General features: G+C 43.6%; 1 protein-coding gene across 1 annotated transcript in view; it reads right to left on the bottom strand.

Annotated features, from left to right (window-relative positions):
• The window catches only part of LOC124135566 (HEAT repeat-containing protein 1-like), a 58,322-nt gene that overhangs the window by 14,727 nt on the left and 24,495 nt on the right, over nucleotides 1–19,100 (bottom strand). Inside the window, exons 19-32 of the mRNA XM_048399673.1 lie at nucleotides 16,992–17,173; nucleotides 16,221–16,415; nucleotides 13,680–13,913; nucleotides 11,809–11,943; nucleotides 10,671–10,765; nucleotides 9,507–9,653; nucleotides 9,071–9,174; nucleotides 6,937–7,058; nucleotides 6,257–6,385; nucleotides 5,325–5,585; nucleotides 4,310–4,442; nucleotides 3,250–3,419; nucleotides 1,818–1,988; nucleotides 642–785 (exon numbers count right to left, since the gene is read on the bottom strand). Of these exons, the coding sequence (XP_048255630.1) occupies nucleotides 642–785; nucleotides 1,818–1,988; nucleotides 3,250–3,419; nucleotides 4,310–4,442; nucleotides 5,325–5,585; nucleotides 6,257–6,385; nucleotides 6,937–7,058; nucleotides 9,071–9,174; nucleotides 9,507–9,653; nucleotides 10,671–10,765; nucleotides 11,809–11,943; nucleotides 13,680–13,913; nucleotides 16,221–16,415; nucleotides 16,992–17,173 (2,222 nt within the window). The remainder of the gene's footprint in view (nucleotides 1–641; nucleotides 786–1,817; nucleotides 1,989–3,249; nucleotides 3,420–4,309; nucleotides 4,443–5,324; nucleotides 5,586–6,256; nucleotides 6,386–6,936; nucleotides 7,059–9,070; nucleotides 9,175–9,506; nucleotides 9,654–10,670; nucleotides 10,766–11,808; nucleotides 11,944–13,679; nucleotides 13,914–16,220; nucleotides 16,416–16,991; nucleotides 17,174–19,100) is intronic.

Below are 19,100 nucleotides of genomic sequence, written 5' to 3' on the forward strand. Positions count from 1 at the left end.
CCAACTAACAGTGTCCAGACTACAAAGTTTCCCCACTAACAGTGTCCAGACTACATGGTTTCCCCACTAATAGTTTCTGGATTACAAGGTTTCCCCACTAACAGTGTCCAGACTACGAGGTTTCCCCACTAACAGTGTCCAGACTATGGGGTTTCCCCACCAACACTGTCAGCCCTATGAGGTTTCCCCACTAACAGTGTCCGGACAACGAGGTTTCCCCACTAACAGTGTCCAGACTATGAGGTTTTCCACTAACACTTCTGGTCATGAGGTAAACCCACTAACAGTGTCCAGACTACGAGGTTTCCCCACTTACAGTGTCCAGACTACATGGTTTCCCCACCAACACTGTCAGCACTATGAGGTTTCCCCACCAACACTGTCAGCACTATGAGGTTTCCCCACTAACACTGTCCGGACTACGAGGTTTCCCCACTAACAGTGTCAGCACTATGAGGTTTCCCAACTAACACTGTCCAGACTACGAGGTTTCCCCACTAACACTCATTTAAATGTGCCACAGCCTTGCGGCAGTTGTTCTACATAATGTACAAATCCTTTCATTTCCTGATCGTAAAGCAAAGTTCATTTTTCATTACCTGACAAAAAATAGACGCATATCACTTTTACAGCGCACTGACCTGTTCCTTATCCACAACGTCCTTGACCTGCTGGAGGCGTGAGTTGAGGAGCTCCATGGCCTTGCGCTGGACAGTGGGCAGGCCGTGCTTCAGCAGCCCCGATATCACCTCCACAAACACGTGGTCCCGCAGCAGGCAGGCGATCTGGAGAAACAAGCCATGAATATGGATATTCATCTAATTGTATACTTACCCCGACACAACATATTGCAATTTCCTATTTCGATCCTATGACACAGAACCCAAAACATGCATCTTCCTCCGCAGGAGCGACGTCTGCCCTTGGTTACAATGTGTTGTGTCAGGATCAGAAATGACCTGTTTTTGCCACACTCGGGGACAGTCCACCAATATTCTAGTGGCCTGTAAATAACAAAGTCTGGGCCAGACATAAAACACATCAGTGCATTATGATACACAATCAGCCGAACATTTTGACCAATCCTACTTATTCAGCTCTTACAAGTGTTGGGTGCTGGGGACTCTCTCTGCACAAACATAAAGCCGCCATGTTGTCTGGACAGGCCAGCCCGCCTGTATGGGTCCCTACAAGATGGCGACTGACAAATAAAATAGCTACAATCCTTACAAGTAATGACACTCAAAATGATAACAGCACTGATGGAACAATGAGTGAGCGAGTATGGTTTTACGTTGCTTTAAGCAATATTCCAGCAATATCACGATGAGGGACACCAGAAATGGGCTTCACATATTGTATCAATGTGGGGAATCGAAGCCAGGTTTTCGGTATGATAAGCAAACGCTTTAACCAGTAGGATACCCCACTGCCCTGATGGAACAATGAGTGAGTGAGTGAGTGAGTGAGTGAGTGAGTGAGTGAATATGGTTTTACGCCGCTTTTAGCAATATTCCACGATATCACGACGAGGAACACCGGAAAATGGGCTTCACACATTGTATGATGGAACAATGAAAGGAGACATGAAAGTGGGGGCCACGTCAACAATTGAAAATAGAATAAAAACTTTGACATATTTTATCGAACAATCCTGTTTGTATGATTCTATTGACAAGTATAAGGTCCCAGGCCTCTCCGTGGGGTGACAGTGTCTCACAGCTGCACAGGTAAGTCTCACCTTATCGATCATGTCATAAGGTCCCAGGTCTCTCCGTGGGGTGACAGTGTCTCACAGCTGCACAGGTAAGTCTCACCTTATCGATCATGTCATAAGCCTTGTGGAGGTAGGCCTTCCAGAAGCGAGAGGTGGGTTTGTTCTGGTGCTTGTCCACAGTCCTGGAGATCTGGCTGATGTACTGGAGAAGCGTCTCAAGAAGAGACTCAAAGTTCTTCTGCAGTGATTTCTTCCCCTCCTTGGCTGCAACCTTCAAATACCAGAACACCTCAACACAACTGCAACAATCAACAGATACCAGTTCACCACGGCCCAAAATTATCAGTCATGCCTTGACTCCAGCCCCAAAGTTTGAAATTCAAAATGGCTGCAGAAAGCCAAATATCTATTTAAATTGATTGAAAGATATCCTTGTAATGTGAAAAGGGAGTGAGTGAGTTGTGTTTTTGACTAGTATTTCAGTGACATCACAACAAGTCAGCTCAATGTGGGAGGAAAGCCAAGGGGATGCAGACTTTAGTCCTTGTAGAACCCACAAGCACGAGTATGGCGCCGATAAACCAAGAGTCGAGGTGAGTGAGTTGAGAGCTAAACATCACCTTGTGATTATCTCAACCATATAGTGAATGACGAGAAGCTAACTCAAGATTCTGGGATTCAACAGATCATAGACTGTGCCACACCTTACTCTGCACAGCCAAGTGTGGCGTCTTAGATGACTGGACCATGCAGATTATGGGGGGCCATTGGGAAAACAAATACAAAGTTAAAATAAAGGACCAAAGTATGCAATAATAGTCAAATGTTACAAAAATAGTATTAAATGTTACTAATAAAGGTCAAAATACAAAACAAACAGACGCCTGTCAAAAAATACAAAGTTGAAATAAAGGTCAAAAGTATGCAATATAAGTCAAATGTTACGAAAAGATGTCATATGAAAAGAAAGAACAATGTGTACTAAAGAATGTCAGTGCACACGAATGGACGCTAAACTGCTAAGGGACGTTGACAATAAAGAACACCAGATGGCGCTGCAATTTGTAAAACATTCCGAGTTTAATCGGCTTGTTCCACTGTGTATATGCTAACTGCATGGCCGCCCATAGCAGCTCCCAAGAAATGTCTAAACATATCAATAAACAAGTTCTGACCATATTTCTGAATTTGGTAAAAGTCAGCATCAACAATAATTAAACCTCAATAATTCATAATAAAATCCATTTTCTTGTTTTATTTATAGAGTGAGTGAGCACGAGTGGTTTTACGCTGCTTTCAGCAATATTCACACATTGCACCCATGGGGGGAACCAAACCTAAGCCTTTGGCATGAGGAGGAAACACTTTAACCACTAGGCTACCCACCCACACCTTGTTTCATAGAAGTGCCTACCCCAAATTTTGGGAATTTTTTAAAAATATTTATGTTGTTCCAATTAACATTGTGCTACAAAAAGGGTCATGTGATTGTTCTTTAACCAATCAAGTCCCATCCTGTAACGTCCTCCTACCTGTGACACAAACTGCTGATGAGAGAGGAGGGCGACGAACAGATGGACGCCAGCATACTTGAAGTGCCGCAGCTGCTTGGCAGTGTGGAAGGGTACACTGAAGATCTCACTGTCCTCCTTCTTCAAGGACCCCAGGGACTGAGGCACACTTTTAGCCTTGATCACTGTGTCTGCACATACACAAGTAATAGTGAGTGAGTGAGTGAGTGAGTAAGTGAGTAAGTGAGTGAGTGATGTGAGGGAGGGAGGGAGTTTAACGCTGCTTTGAACATAGTATTTCAGTTACATCACAGCATGTCTTGCAAGTGATGCAGGTCTTAGACATTTACCACTTTTGTGAAACCCACAAGCATGAGTATTATGCTGACAAATATTGAAACATTGTAAGGCCAAATCTTGGATTTGAAGCCAAGATCATAGGTTCCTGGCACACCTAAGGGATGCAACTCTGTACAACGAATTATTTGCCTTAGAAACTGGAACACCTGTGACCACTAAAGTAACAAAAAGGTCTCCATGCATAAGTGTAAGACAAATAGTAACAAAAAGGTCTCCATGCATTTGTGTAAGACATATACTACTAAAACAAAGTTAAGGACCATCCAATTCTTTCGTATTACTGTAGTTAATCTATCATGCAATGACAGATTAACTATGGGCGAGTTGAAATGGGGTTTAATGACACGTCCAAGATGTCTGCTTACTAAGTGACATGGATGCATGTGTGTGTGTGGCTGCTTGTACTAGTCCAGCTAATGCAGACTTTATAGCGCTTGCCCACTGAGATACCATGTGGCGGTTTAACATGTATATCCCACTCAGACACAGTATACTGACTCCTCGTTTAAGCCCCTTAATGCTGAGCACCAGACAGGGTAACAACAAGTACCATCTTTTAACATCTTTTGGTATGATGCGGCCAGGGATGGAATCCCGCACCTTCCGCTCTCCGAGCAGATGCCCAACCACAAAACAACAAGGGCGGTTAAGAATAACTATAGTAATATACATAAATCTAATGCTCCTTAAGTTTTTTTGAGGAGAATATGAGGCAACATACCATCTTTGTCATCCGGCAGCTGGGAGATATACACAATAGCATCCCGGGCCGCCATAAGCTGGGTTGCTGGTGAGAAGGAGGTTGACAGACTCAGGATGAATTCTAGTTCCGCAGGTGCTATAGGTCCCGACATCTGGTAATACAAGAAATATGATCAGACAACATGATCAGACATGTCATTATTAACAACCCACCAGCATTGTACAGGGATGTGTCCAGGGATTTATACAGGATTCAAAACTTGTCATAGAGAAAAACAAAATTGTTATTTACCTCAAACTGATCAATGAAATACAAGTCACGTCTCAAAGCCACAACATAAGTTTTTACTACACAACATGAACTGGGAAATTCGTAATTCCAATTTGGGAATATTTACCGACATTTGCTGCAGACTTGGGGCTGAATATCGTCCTCCAAGCACGTTTAGAAAAATCCCTGATGTCCCTTTTGGATAATAGTGTCACCACCTTGTGATAAACTGACAGCTTGTACCTCAAATTCTTTTCAATATACTACTCAAAAGAGTGAGTTGGGTTTAACGCCGCTTTTAACAGTATTCCAGTTATATCGCGGGGTGTCAGCTTAATGCGGGAGGAAAGCCCGAAATGATGCAGGCCTCAGACGTTTACCACTTCGGTGAAACCCACTAGCACAGGTATGGTGCTGACAAACCTAGAAACATAATCGGGGCGAACTGGGATTCGAACCCACAATCATAGGTTTCTGGCGTGCTCTGCTCAGCACCTTAGACGACGGGGCCACCCGTGTCCCCCTACTCGAAGGAAGTTAAGGAACATCCTACAGTTACTCTGTCCTGGCATGATGACAGAGTAACTATAGTAACATGAAAGAATCCTACAAAATTATCTCCAAGCCAGAGATGATGTGTTTTTGGTATTTAAAGGCAAGTGAAATACCTTGAGAGCTAGTAGTGGTCACTAGCCTATAACTAGCGCATAGAATACCCGGTGGTCTTACACTGCAGTGGTCAAAAGCATCATGTTACACAAACCTTCTCTTCCAGAACGAGATGGGAGTCGTCCGGCCTGGCGCTACGCTCCCGCGTCACCACATGCTCGATAAACAGAAGCAGGCATCTCCACAGGTATTGCTTCTGTCCCACAATCCTCACCAGCTTTGTGTACAGCATCAACTTCCTATGTTGTGGGATATAGGGATAGGCGTCGACGAAGACACGCATCACCATGGTGATGACCTCCTCTGGTTTGCTAGTCAGACTAGATTTCCGAGGAGAGGATTTCCCTTCACATGTCTGCAAGAAAAACGTTAAACCAATCCTCACTAGTCAGCTCATTCAACAATCATGGAGTGCTAGTTGCCTATCCTGCCCCGGAATCTTCATAGCGGAACAGAAATAAGTGATGGAGTGTGTGTTTAATGCAGCACTAAGCACATCTTCCCGAGGCAAGTGTGTAAACTGACTATAAAAGTCCAGTTTTAGTTTTGACTGCAGGATTGCAAAGAATGTGTACCTTTGTCAACTGGGTGTCGACAAATATTTTGCAATTCTTTTCATGTAAATCATGGTGCTCACGTGATTTGATCCACTTTGTGGTGTAAAGCACGTTTTATAACAATACTGATCTTGATTGGCAATCAGATCGTCGTGATTGGGCGGCACCATTTTGTCTGAGGCAAATGCAAGTGATATGAGAGATGGAATCTGATTGGTCAAAAGGAGGGACATAGAAGGGAGATAACTCATAACAGCCACTGGTGGCGCTAAGATCGAGCTTTGAAATTTCAGGCTATTTCGGCAAGGGTGGAAAATGGACTTTTACAGTCAGTTAACTCCCTTGTCTTGGGAAGATGCACTTAGCAATATTCCAGCAACATGACTGGTTTGTAAATAATCAAGTCTTGACGAGATAATCCAGAGATTGATATTGACAGAAACAAGTTATCATGAATGCAGTGACTCACACTGATGAGTGCGGGGATGACGTTCTCCAGGATCTTGCTGATGACGTGGAAGCTGTAGCTGTCGTCCTGGCGCAGGATGTTGGCGCCCATGAAGGTGAACACTGTCATGATGTTGTGCAGCAGGTGCTCCTACAAACAGACAGACAGATATATGTGAGATTGTAACAGGTGCTCCCACAGACAGACAGATATATGTGAGATTGTAACAGGTGCTCCTACAGACAGACAGATATATGTGAGATTGGCACTGGTGTTCCTACAATCAAACAACACATCCTACATGTGGAATTGCTATGATCCTGCACTGAATATCTTGTGTAATTTGTTAATCATCTTATACTTTTTAATACACCATAAATGTTAGTAAGAACAACCTTAGCTTCCTCACAAGGTGTGACAATGGATCAAAATAATAATAGACTTCCCACTTCATTTATTTCTTCCTATCAATCAGTTTAGTATCTGTAGGTAAACTCCACTGAAATAGCACCACATTATTCTGTACAGGGTATATTTGCACAAAAGAACTGCTGGAAATTCAGTTTTCAAATGGTTTCAGTGCAGTGTTGTACTTTCCTCATAACATGCAACAGCAACATGTGATCCATACCCTTTGAAAAATATTTTTCCGACCAAACTTAAAACATTAGGGATTGTTATGCAAAGATTGTCCGGCATACTGGGCATATCTTGGCGGACACAGTCAGCACGAGCAGGGCCTGATGATGAGTCTGTGGGTTGTCCGATGTCCGGATACACTGAACGATCAGCTCCATGCTGAAGTGTTCCTCGGGGATGGAACCTGCATCGTAACAATGGACAATACAGTAGATGCGTCGTCATCCTGAGCACTTCCCCTCTCTTACACAAATCATACAATCTTTGTTTGCAAAATACACATGGTATTGTTTTATTTTGCACTTTAATCATGTAATTTCTGATTAGAGATTAATGTACATTCTCATTGTGAAAATACTTTGCAATGAAAGGAAATTTCCTGAGATATTGATATTATTTTGAAACACTATTTTGAAAATAGTCAATAATCTTTCAAGCTGTTAATCAAAGAATTTTATTGTACTTTAAAATAAGAATGTTCAGTCTACAGGGGTGTGAGTGTATAAACTGCAGGTGTGTGAGGGTACAGACTGCAGGTGTGTGAGTGTATAAACTGCAGGCGTGTGAGGGTACAGACTGCAGGTGTGTGAGGGTACAGACAGCAGGTGTGTGAGTGTATAAACTGCAGGCGTGTGAGGGTACAGACTGCAGGTGTGTGAGGGTACAGACTGCAGGTGTGTGATGGTACAGACTGCAGGTGTGAGGGTACAGACTGCAGATGTGTGAGGGTACAGACTGCAGATGTGTGAGGGTACAGACTGCAGGTGTGAGGGTACAGACTGCAGATGTGAGGGTGCAGACTGCAGGTGTGAGGGTACAGACTGCAGATGTGTGAGGGTACAGACTGCAGATGTGTGAGGGTGCAGACTGCAGGTGTGAGGGGACAGACTGCAGGTGTGAGGGTACAGACTGCAGATGTGTGAGGGTACAGTCTGCAGGTGTGAGGGTGCAGATTGCAGGGGTGTGAGGGTAGGGACTGCAGGTGTGTGAGGGTACAGACTGCAGGTGTGAGGATAGACTGCAGGTGTGTGGGGGTGCAGACTGCAGGTGTGTGAGGGTACAGACTGCTGGTGTGCGAGAGTACAGACTGCAGGTGTGTGAGGGTACAGACTGCAGGTGTGAGGATAGACTGCAGGTGTGTGAGGATACAGACTGCAGGTGTGTGAGGGTACAGACTGCAGGTGTGTGAGGGTACAGGCTGCAGGTGTGTGAGGGTACAGACAGTTGGTGTATGAGGGTACAGACAGTTGGTGTGTGAGGGTGCAGACTGCAGGTGTGTGGGGGTGCAGACTGCAGGTGTGTGAGGGTACAGACTGCTGGTGTGCGAGAGTACAGACTGCAGGTGTGTGAGGGTACAGACTGCAGGTGTGAGGATAGACTGCAGGTGTGTGAGGATACAGACTGCAGGTGTGTGAGGGTACAGACTGCAGGTGTGTGAGGGTACAGGCTGCAAGTGTGTGAGGGTACAGACAATTGGTGTATGAGGGTACAGACAGTTGGTGTGTGAGGGTGCAGACTGCAGGTGTGTGGGGGTGCAGACTGCAGGTGTGTGAGGGTACAGACTGCTGGTGTGCGAGAGTACAGACTGCTGGTGTGTGAGGGGACAGACTGCAGGTGTGTGAGAGTACAGACTGCTGGTGTGTGAGGGTGCAGACTGCAGGTGTGTGGGGGTGCAGACTGCAGGTGTGTGAGGGTACAGACTGCTGGTGTGCGAGAGTACAGACTGCTGGTGTGTGAGGGGACAGACTGCAGGTGTGTGAGGGGACAGACCGCAGGTGTGTGAGGGTACAGACTGCAGGTGTGTAAGAGTACAGACTGTAGGTGTGCGAGGGTTTGAGGGTGAAGACTGCAGGTGTGCAAGGGAACAGACTACAGGTGTGTGAGGGTGCAGACTGCAGATGTGGAAGGGTACAGACTGCAGGTGTGAGGGCACAGACTACAGGTTTGTGAGGGTGCAGACTGCAGGTGTGCAAAGGTGTATAGACTGCAGGTGTGAGGGTACAGACTGCAGGTGTGAGGGTACAGACTGCAGGTGTGAGGTCGCAGACTGCAGGTGTGAGGGTACAGACTGCAGGTGTTTGAGTGTGTAGACTACAGGTGTGTGAGGGTGCAGGCTGCAGGTGTGGAAGGGTACAGACTGCAGGTGTGAGGGTACAGACTGCAGGTGTGAGGGTACAAACTACAGGTGTGAGGTACCTCCATCCTGGTCAGTGTTGAACCTGTTACACAGGTTGTAGATGGTGGTCAGCAGCAACTGCTTAATGTACTCCGCACTGTTGTGGTCCTCCAGGTCAAGCGCTCTGTCAGGGACAGAAGAAGGCTATTTAGGTCTACATTAATTGTAAAGCATTAGTTCTGAGGGCTAATTCTTTCCATGAAATCCCCCTTGGCAAACTACTTAGAGTATGGGGATCAATTGTGCCTTTTTAAGCCCCCTGTAGACCTACTTCAAGTACTTCTTCCCTAAAGGCCCCTGTGAGATATGCCTGAGGTACCGCACACCAATCATGCCCCTGAAACTCCATTAGAGACATGCTTTAGGATTCTACTTTTCAGTGTTGATTAGTTGGTGTCTACCCCATCATTCTGCCAAGTCGTTCTATAATTACTGACTGGTCCCTGAGCAACTTACTTGGCCAGGACCTGGAAGCAGACGGGGATGAGTTGGGCTCTGTTGTCCAGCTTCTTCTTGTCCTGGACAGCCTCCAGGATGATGACCACTCGCTGCCACTCAGGACGATCAAACACAGCTAGTGTGCTGCTCTCCTCCTCTGGAAGCCTGGAGTCAAGGGGTTGCAGGAGTGAGTGAGTGAGTGAGTGAGTGAGAGAGTTGGGAGTGAGGTTTGTTTGTTGTTTATCACTACACTCAGCAATATTACAGCTATATGGCGGATGTCTGGACAAGATAATCCAGTGATTGATATCATGAGCATCTATCGATGCAATTAGACTATGATGACATGCATCAACCAAGTTAGCAAGCCTGACCTCCCGATCCCATTAGTTGCATCTTACGACAAGCATAGTCGTCTTTTATGACAAGCATTGGTTGCTGAAGATCTATTCTAACTATAATCGGGGAGTGAGAAAGAGTTTGGAGAGGGAGGGGAGCTAGTAGGTAAGTGAGTGAGTGAGTACGGTTTTACGCCGCTTTTAGCAATATTCCAGCAATATCACGGCGGGGGACACCAGAAATGGGCTTCACACATTGTACCCATGTCAGGAATCAAACCCGGGTCTTCGGTGTGACGAGCGAACGCTTTAACCACTAGGCTACCCGACCCACCCTGGAGCTAGTAGGTAAGAGATCACGTAAGTAAGTGAGTGGGAAGAGAGGTGAAGGGAAGGAAGAAGGGAAGGAAGGTGGGGTTGAATACAGCTTTAACAGTTTTTGAACTGTTTTTCTATTATATGTTTTTCAACTGTTTTTCAACTGTTAAAAAGTGACAAAGGTCATTGATGTTTACCCCTGTGAAGAAACTCATAATAAACTCGCTGATAAAACAATATCATTATCAGGGTGAATCTGGGATTCAAACACAATCAGCAGATCCTGGCAACAAAGGGATGCAACTCTGCCCCAAAATAGTGCATCAATTTCCCCATGGCAAGTGAGGGATGCAATGGTTCACAGATAGACGAATCATGAATTTCATGGTAGGCATTTGTAAACAGTTGACAAAATTGTTACAAAATTGGATCCAGTGACATTGAAAGAACCTTTAAACTGTGCCTAAATACCGTTTTTCACATACTGACAATCTTTACTAAGCAACTTCACATCACAGTTTCTTACTTTCTCTGTCGTTTAGCTTCTCGGACTTTGCGAGCAGTTGATATCTGTAGAACTGGTTTCAGTTCAGATATAATATGTTCTGCTTGAAGATGAAGCTGTGAACAGGACAAAATTTGAACATGTAATAATCAACTCAGGAACACATTTAAAACATGGAAATGTGAAAAAAACCCAACTAAATAGCCTGTAATCTACTGTAACATAGTTGGTATGTTATCTCATGTCCAACAAATATCAAGAGGTGTAGGATTCTTTGGTTTGTGTAGATGAAAGTTTGGCAGACTTCACAGAGGTTTCAACAGCAGTGAGTGAATGTTGTTTTAGACCGTAGACATCAAAGTTCCTGTCTGCAAAGGGCAGAACAGTCACCGACTGATCAAGCAGCCATCTACGTAATCTGGGCACAATCTGGACGTCCCTATCCTCACTAGTTAAGTCTCACAACAAATATGGGTACTGTTAGCTATAAGGGCTGGGTCGGGAAACTCGGGTCGGGTGGGAACTGAGTAGGACCTGGGTACCCACAGGACTACCCGTACCCGTAGTTAGTCACGTGATATATTGTCTAATGACAAAAATTATCTAGAACTCTATGGTTACACTACAAGTCACTTATGTTCGCAGTTCTTTCTGAATATTCACCCATTCCTTCCAACTTTCATATGTTTGAATAAAGATAACATTTTGTCAACTTCAGTGCTATGGTGAAACTTTTCCCAACCGAACTGTTTGTAAATATCTCATGAGACCCGGGTAGGTTTGGGTAATAGGAGGGTGGGTACCCAGGTAGTAAATCTGGACTCGTCCCAGCCCTATTAGCTATCCCCACATGGCATAGCTAGAGTGAGTGAGTTTAATGCTACTTTGGGCAGTATTTCATAATACAGGTTTTAGACATTTACAAGATGTGAATAGTGCTGACAAAGCTAGAAACATGGTCAGGGTGAATTTGGGATTCGGACCTATGAACTTAGGTTTCTGCCATGCCTAAGGGAAGCAACTCTGCATAGCAAATGAGAGGCCTTGAATGACTGGGCCAACCATGACCCAAACAATATGAGCAGTCAAAAAGGTGAAGTATTCAAGGTTTTTCATTTCTATAACAAAGATGGCACATCCTTAGTCGGACTAAACTTACAGTTTTCTTGACAGTCTTGCGGACGCTGTTGGACACGTTGATGTTGGCGGTGTTGAGCCAGGCAGTGAAGAGGCTGCTTAGGATGGCCTGTTGTACTGATCTGGTAGGTAGACCATCGTACACTTCACGACTTATCTGTAAGGGAACTCACTGTGTTGAGGGATGCACATTATATGTTTTCCATCTACAGTCAATGAGACTATCTATATCAAAGCTCATGGGAATCTTTTGTTTCATTTGATAAAATCACACATTTGTTATATACATGTATGAGGTGTAAACAAAACAGTTTTGAAAGGTAATGATTTGAGTGAGTGAGTGAGTGAGTGAGTGAGTGAGTGAGTGAGTGAGTGAGTGAGTGAGTGAGTGAGTGAGTGAGTGAGTGAGTGAGTGGAATTTATCACTGATTTGAACAGTATTCCAGCTATATTGCAGCATGTCAGCTTTATGTGGGAGGAAATCCAGAAGTGATGCAGGTCTCAGACATTTCCACTTTGGTGAAACCCACGAGTACGGGTATGGTGCTGACAAACCTAGAAAGTAAATCTTGGCGTACCAGGATCCGAACCCACGCCCATAGGTTTCTGGCTCCCACCCCATTAAACAGTACTAACATTATTTCAGCAGTGGGTTTCAATGCTTATTATGTGAGGAAGCCAAATAAGACACAAATTGTAGCGTTGTGAGGTGAGGTGAGGTGAGGTGAGGTGAAATGGGGTTTAACGTCGCGTCCAAGATTATTGCACTTATATAGCGATGTGCATGCACGTGTGTGTGTGTGGCTGCTTGTACTGGTCCGGACTGATGCCGATTTATAGTGCCAGCACACTGAGATACCGTGCCGCAGTTTAACATGAATACCCCACTCAGACACAGTATACTGACTCCGAGCCGACCAGTCCTTGTTTTAGCCCTTAAATGCCGAGCGCCAGGCAGGGTAACAACAAGTACCATCTTTTAACGTCTTTTAGTATAGTTGTGAGGTGAAATTGGGTTTGACACCACATTCAAGATTATTGCACTTACATAGCGACTTGCATGGATGTGAGCATGTTTGTCTGTGTCTTTGTGCATGTGTGCTTGTGTGTGTGCATGTGTGTGTGTGTCTGTGTGCATGTGTGTGTGTATCTGTGTGCATGTGTGTGTGTGCATGTGTGCTTGTGTGTGCGTCTGCATGTGTGTGTGTGTCTGTGTGCATGTGTGTGTGTCTGTGTGCATGTGTGTGTCTGTGTGCATGTGTGTGTGTGTACATGTGTGTGTGTCTGTGTGCATGTGTGTGTGTGTGTGCATGTTTGTGTGTGTGTGTGCATGTTTGTGTGTGTGTGTGCATGTGTGTGTGTGTGTGTGTCTGTGTGTGTGTGTATGTGTGCTTGTGTGTGTGTCTGTCAGCTTGTACTAGTCTGGACTTATGCTGGTTTTATAGTACTGGCCCACTGAGATGTATGCTTCAGTTTAACAGGAATACCCGCTTACTGCCTCTGAGTCAAAACTCAATCTGTTGCCAGTGTGACCACCTCTGGTCACCTCATGATCTTGGGCGCTCGGCATTCAGGGGACAAAACAAGAACTGGTCGGCTCAGAGATTACTGTGTCTGAGTTGGGAATGCATGGTAAACTATGGCATGGTATCTCAGTGGGCAAGCACTATAAAAACCAGCATTAGTCAATATCAGTACAAGCAGCCACATTATCATGTGCATGCACTTCAATATAAGTGATAATCTTGGACACGACGATAAACCTAATTTCACCTCTCCAAGCTACCAACTAGATATCGGAGCCATAATATTATCCTCCACTACACCCTGCCCGAGATGTGGAGCAGAACGTAAACCAAATGTGTTTCTATAAATAGATAGGGGATAACAAACCTGATCAATGGCCATCTCTGCAACCGATCGGCCGGACTGCACTGGGTTGAGTGGCGACTCAATGGCCTTCACAAGGACGTTGAGAGGCAGACTGGCATCCTGGACACAGGCGATGGTCTCCGAGGTGTACCTGCCTAGCAGCAGTTCCACACAATCCAGCTCCAAGCCACCAAACTTGTCCTCAGGGACTTGGAGCAGACGGTCAAGTAAGGGAAGTAACTGTGTCATGTTTTCCTGAAACATTATGGAAAAGTGACAAACTGCCTTCTGGCATAAAAAATGATGCAAGGATTCTCAACTGCCACACAAACACCAAGCTAATTCTAAGCGGTGAAATTGCACCAGTTCACCTCTTACATTTCAATAGCCCACACCATCAATAAATGAGTGAGTGAGTATGGTTTTACGATTTATGTGGTGCTTTAACAGTGAAGATGGGGCTAGAATATTGTGAGTGAGTCAGTCAGTTGGGTTGAACGCCACTTTTAACAGTGTTCCAGTTATATCACAGCGTGTCAGCTTAATGTGGTAGGAAAGCCCAAAGTGATGCAGACGTTTACCACTTCGGTGAAACCCACAAGCAGGGGTATGTAGCTGACAAACCTAAAAACATAATCGAATGTGCCCAAGGGGCGCAACACTGCACAGCAAATCGTGGCGCCTTAGACGACTGGGACACCTATTCCCCCCAGAATGTTGTAACATGCCTCAGTTAGCCTGTAAGTAATCGAGTCTTGGTCACTAGAGGGTCGCGATATAAAACATATCCCGAAAATATGGGTGCAATACAGTTATATTTCATAAGTTGATACTCTGTCTTTTTGCAGGAGAATCAAAACCCTGAATCAATTGTTTTAAAATTTCGGAGATCGAAGATAGGATATTGTAGGGCAGAAACAGGTAGTCCAGAGGGCATGGGGATATCCTATGTATAGTCTACCAGGAAATACTTTGTGTGAAGATCTGCATAAACTGGTTGTTGTCTTTATTCACGTTTTCAAACCAATATAACTTGTAAATGTAATGTCATATGTATCATGATACAGGGGTTGAAATTCAATGTATTGTATTGTGGGCCTCGTACCAGGATACAATACTGTGACGTCATATTGTTACACAGCTATGCGTCAATCAACCCAGTGGTTGATAGCGTGAGCAACAGCCATGCCTTTGAGGTAACAATCAGCCATGTTACTCACTGTGACCACCTGATCCTCACAATAGTCGGATCTTACAAAATGGGGACTGATCAAGGAACCACACAGCATGATGCTTTTAGTTAAGAAAAAAATGACTCAAGGTCGTTGTTTATTGTACAGTAACACACTGATGCACCCCCATGTGGTTTATTCTTCCTGCAGAGTTTCATTGCTTATAAACAAAGACCACGAGTCGTTTATTTCTTATACGAGATATCAACATTATTTACCAGTTTACAACCTCTTTAGAATGTTGATTAAAATGTACAAGCATTTAAAATATTTAGCCAAATAATAATGATGTCGGACAAGTCCATTTTATGAACAGGTGGGTTAAGTTTAGTATTTCCTGCATATTCTAACATCGATCATCCGTACTCTCAATATATCTCTCCTACTTTTGGATGCGATTGTTTAGTCACTGCATTTACCTGTGTAGCCCAGCTACATTTATGGGGAACAACTTACTAGACACTTCTCTCTCAAAAATAACATCGTCAAATATATGACATCATCATTTTGCGAGCACATATTTGAATCTCCAGAAATGACATCATGATGGAACAATGCTTTATCGTGAAATAAACCATGCTTCGTTCTTCATTGTTCTTTGCGATTTATCACATAGCTATCTTATATCAATTGCTGAGGACTTCAGTCTGATGTTTTGAATGTTTACTTGAAAGAAACCCTTGCCTATATTCTTTACTCATCAAGACCCGTGAAGATTCCGGGGTAGAATAGGTCTTCTGCAACCCATGCTTGCCGTAAAAGGCGACTATGCTTGTCAAAAAAGGCGACTAACGGGATCGGGTGGTCAGGCTCGCTGACTTGGTTGATGCATGTCATCGATCCCAATTGCGCGGATCGATGCACATGATATTAATCACTGGACTGTCTGGTCCAGACTCGATTATTTACAGACCGCTGTCATATAGCTGGAGTGAGTTAGTGAGTGAGTTGGGTTTAACGCCGCTTTTAACAGTATTCCAGTTACATCACGGCGTGTCAGCTTAATGTGGGAGGAAAGCCCGAAGTGATGCAGTTCTCAGAAGTTTACCACTTCGGTGAAACCCACGAGCACGGGTATAGTGCTGACAAACCTAGAAACATAATCGGGGAGAATTGGGATTCGAACCCACAATCAGAGGTTTCTGGCGTGCCCAAGGGACGCAACTCTGCACAGCGAATCGCGGCGCCTTAGACGACTGGGCCACCCGTGCCCCCGTCATATAGCTGGAATATTGCTAAGTGCGGCGTAAAACAACAAACCAACCAACCAACTTTACTCATCAAACACAGACTTCCAACATCAACCTGTACAAGAATGTACAACACTCACCACATTGTTGACAGAATGGAAGATTCCAAGAAGTGGTCTGACGATCCATAGGGGCGTTGTCTTGGTAACTAGAACCTCCAATAAGTTTTCGACAGCCCCTGATACAAAGGAATGTGAGCGTGACCTCCTGCGTCGCTGTTTGGGAGAAGACATCTTTTCTTTTGCCACCGTCTTTTCGATCATGTTTACAAACACCTGCAACAGATACAACTTTGAGATGACATGTCATCAAAGACAACTGTTTTGCAGTGAACCTAGTACCTCAGCCAGGAGTTCTCTAATCTGCCACAGTCTGTTCCATGTTTATCACCCTGTTTATTTTTAAAAAACTAAAAAACTCAGAAGTGATTTTTAAGTAATTGAGGAAAATTTCTTCACTGGGGTGACCCATTGCATTTAACCTCGCTCAACGACTTCCTTTAAAGAAATATTTTGATCTTATGTTGCTTTAGGTCTTCAAGCTTTTGGGTATCGCTCAATGACTTCCTTTAAAGAAATATTTTGATCAAGTGTTACTTTAGGTCTTCAAGCTTTTGGGTATCGCTCAATGACTTCCTTTAAAGAAATATTTTGATCATGTGTTACTTTAGGTCTTCAAGCCTTTGGGTATCGCTCAATGACTTCCTTTAAAGAAATATTTTGATCATGTGTTACTTTAGGTCTTCCAGCCTTTGGGGATCGCTCAATGACTTCCTTTAACAAAAAGAATGTTTAACTGAACTGCTACCTGTGTGAGGGATACGGTCTTAGACAGACATTGCTGAGACTGACCTGTGCCATGTAGGTTGGATCACTGCACAGCTCCTCCTGACTCAGTAGGACAGTCTCCAGGAGTGACTTGTACAGGGCGGTATTTGTGCCACACTGCTTGTAGAGAGTGCCGAGGCAGTGTAGAGCGAGCTCCCGGAGCCGATCATGGGGGCTGGAGAACACCACCAGCAGACTGCACAACACTGGGGAAGACAGCAGGGCAAATAATTAGTGAACATCATGCTTACTTTTCTGTCATCTTCAACCTCAATAAATACCTAAAAATGGCAGCAGGTTTATTGTGATCCTTTCATCTTCATTTCAAATGGCAACTAAAGATGTCCCTTTACGGAACCAACACTTACCTATTTCCAGGTGTAACCTAAGTCAGGCCAGTTTGAAAGATATTTTTGTTTCTGACAACAGTTTTTCAAACCTTGGTAATCAGTGAGGGTTCTATTTGCCCTGTATCTCTGTTATAAGGTTATAAATTCAATGAAATAATTCCATAATCAGAGTATTCTGTTTATTTTATCATGTTTTATATAAAAAAAAGAGTGCTATAAGCCTTAAGAAGATATAGGCACTTTGGTTGCCATATGTCATCAGAAAAAATGATCAAATGTGAAATTAATACACAAAAGGCCCCTTCTCTGGAAAATATAACTCAGTCTTGATAAGCATCATGATAAGATATGCTAAAGTACTCACGGAAATGAAAAAAACCCTGTTTTCCTGGATTTAATAATCGACACAAAGCATTACGTAGATGTAAATACGAATTATAAAACAACTGGAAAAGTACTAGTCTGGATTTGCTAGTTTTATCTCAGTGCTCAATACAAAATGTACTTTACAGGAGGTAATTTGTAGGCACTTTCAACATTCAAAAATAAAACTAAGTCCAAATTGACATGGCAGAAACAGGCTATAGGCATTATGCAAATTAGCCTGGAAAAAAGTTATCAAAACAACAATAAAAAAACAGCTATGTTTATGTACATAATAATAATGACATGTAAGTTGTTGTTTGAGAAGGGAATATGTTACTTTTACGTTCTGATATTTTGACGATGATTCACTATCCCACAATGCCACTCACAAATCACTAACCACTGACAAATCACATGCACGTGGGTTTCAAGCACCTGTTTTCACCTGTCGTCAAGGTGTCATAGGTCATGGACATTCACCTTGATCTACTAACACCTGGTTATGCTCAGTTTCACAATAGTCTGTTTTGTTCATATTTTTACACACTTTTACGTGTAAAAAGACATATAAACCTTTGATACGCTGTATTTGTGCCAAGGCCCAATTAGTACTAATTGAGTTGTTTGAATATTTATATATTTTGTATATTAACTGCATTTATTTAAAATCTGAGATCGAAAAAACAGGGTTTTTTCATTTCCATGAGTACTTTAACTTCAGGAGTTTCTGAGAAAAATTGTCCCCATTGCACACACAATTCACTAAGCAAAATAATTTCAATTTTCAAACTTTGTCTGAGATGAGCATTAATACTTTCATTCAAGTAACTTTAGAGAGAACTTGTCCCCATTTCACACAGTATGCACTAAGTTGAAAAGCAGGGAACAAGGGCCATAACTCTCCAAAATAATAAATGACAGGACCAATTTTCAAACTCACTCTTGACAAGTATCTCTTTGATAAGCATTTAAACTTTTATTCATGTAACTTCAGGAGTTTCTGAGAAACCTTGTCCCCATTTCACACAGTATGCACTAAGTTGAAAAGCAGGGAACAAGGGCCATAACTCCATAACTCATTTGAGATCATGACCAGTAACATTAGTGTGTAAAATTACCATTTCTCTGACTTAAATAGTTTTTGAGATTAATTGTCCCCTTTGAGAAGCGGACGGATGGAAGGACGGACAGCCGGACGATTAACTCTATTCCTATTTATTCCACCCCACTTCGTGGCGGGGGATAATAATAATGACATATAGAGGGCGTGTCTTCCGACACCAGATGTCACGAGGGTCATGGAGGTCATGTTGGGCAACAGAGTGCTGAACACGCTGATAGATCGTCATTCATTTCCAGGTAAGAGCAATGTGCCACATCGTCCTGAGGCAAGAGCGTCCACCGGCCTTATTATCAA

The sequence above is a fragment of the Haliotis rufescens genome, unplaced genomic scaffold (assembly GCF_023055435.1).
Source record: "Haliotis rufescens isolate VD_foot unplaced genomic scaffold, xgHalRufe1.0.p SCAF_2, whole genome shotgun sequence".
In the NCBI taxonomy this organism is placed as follows: Eukaryota; Metazoa; Mollusca; class Gastropoda; order Lepetellida; family Haliotidae; genus Haliotis; species Haliotis rufescens.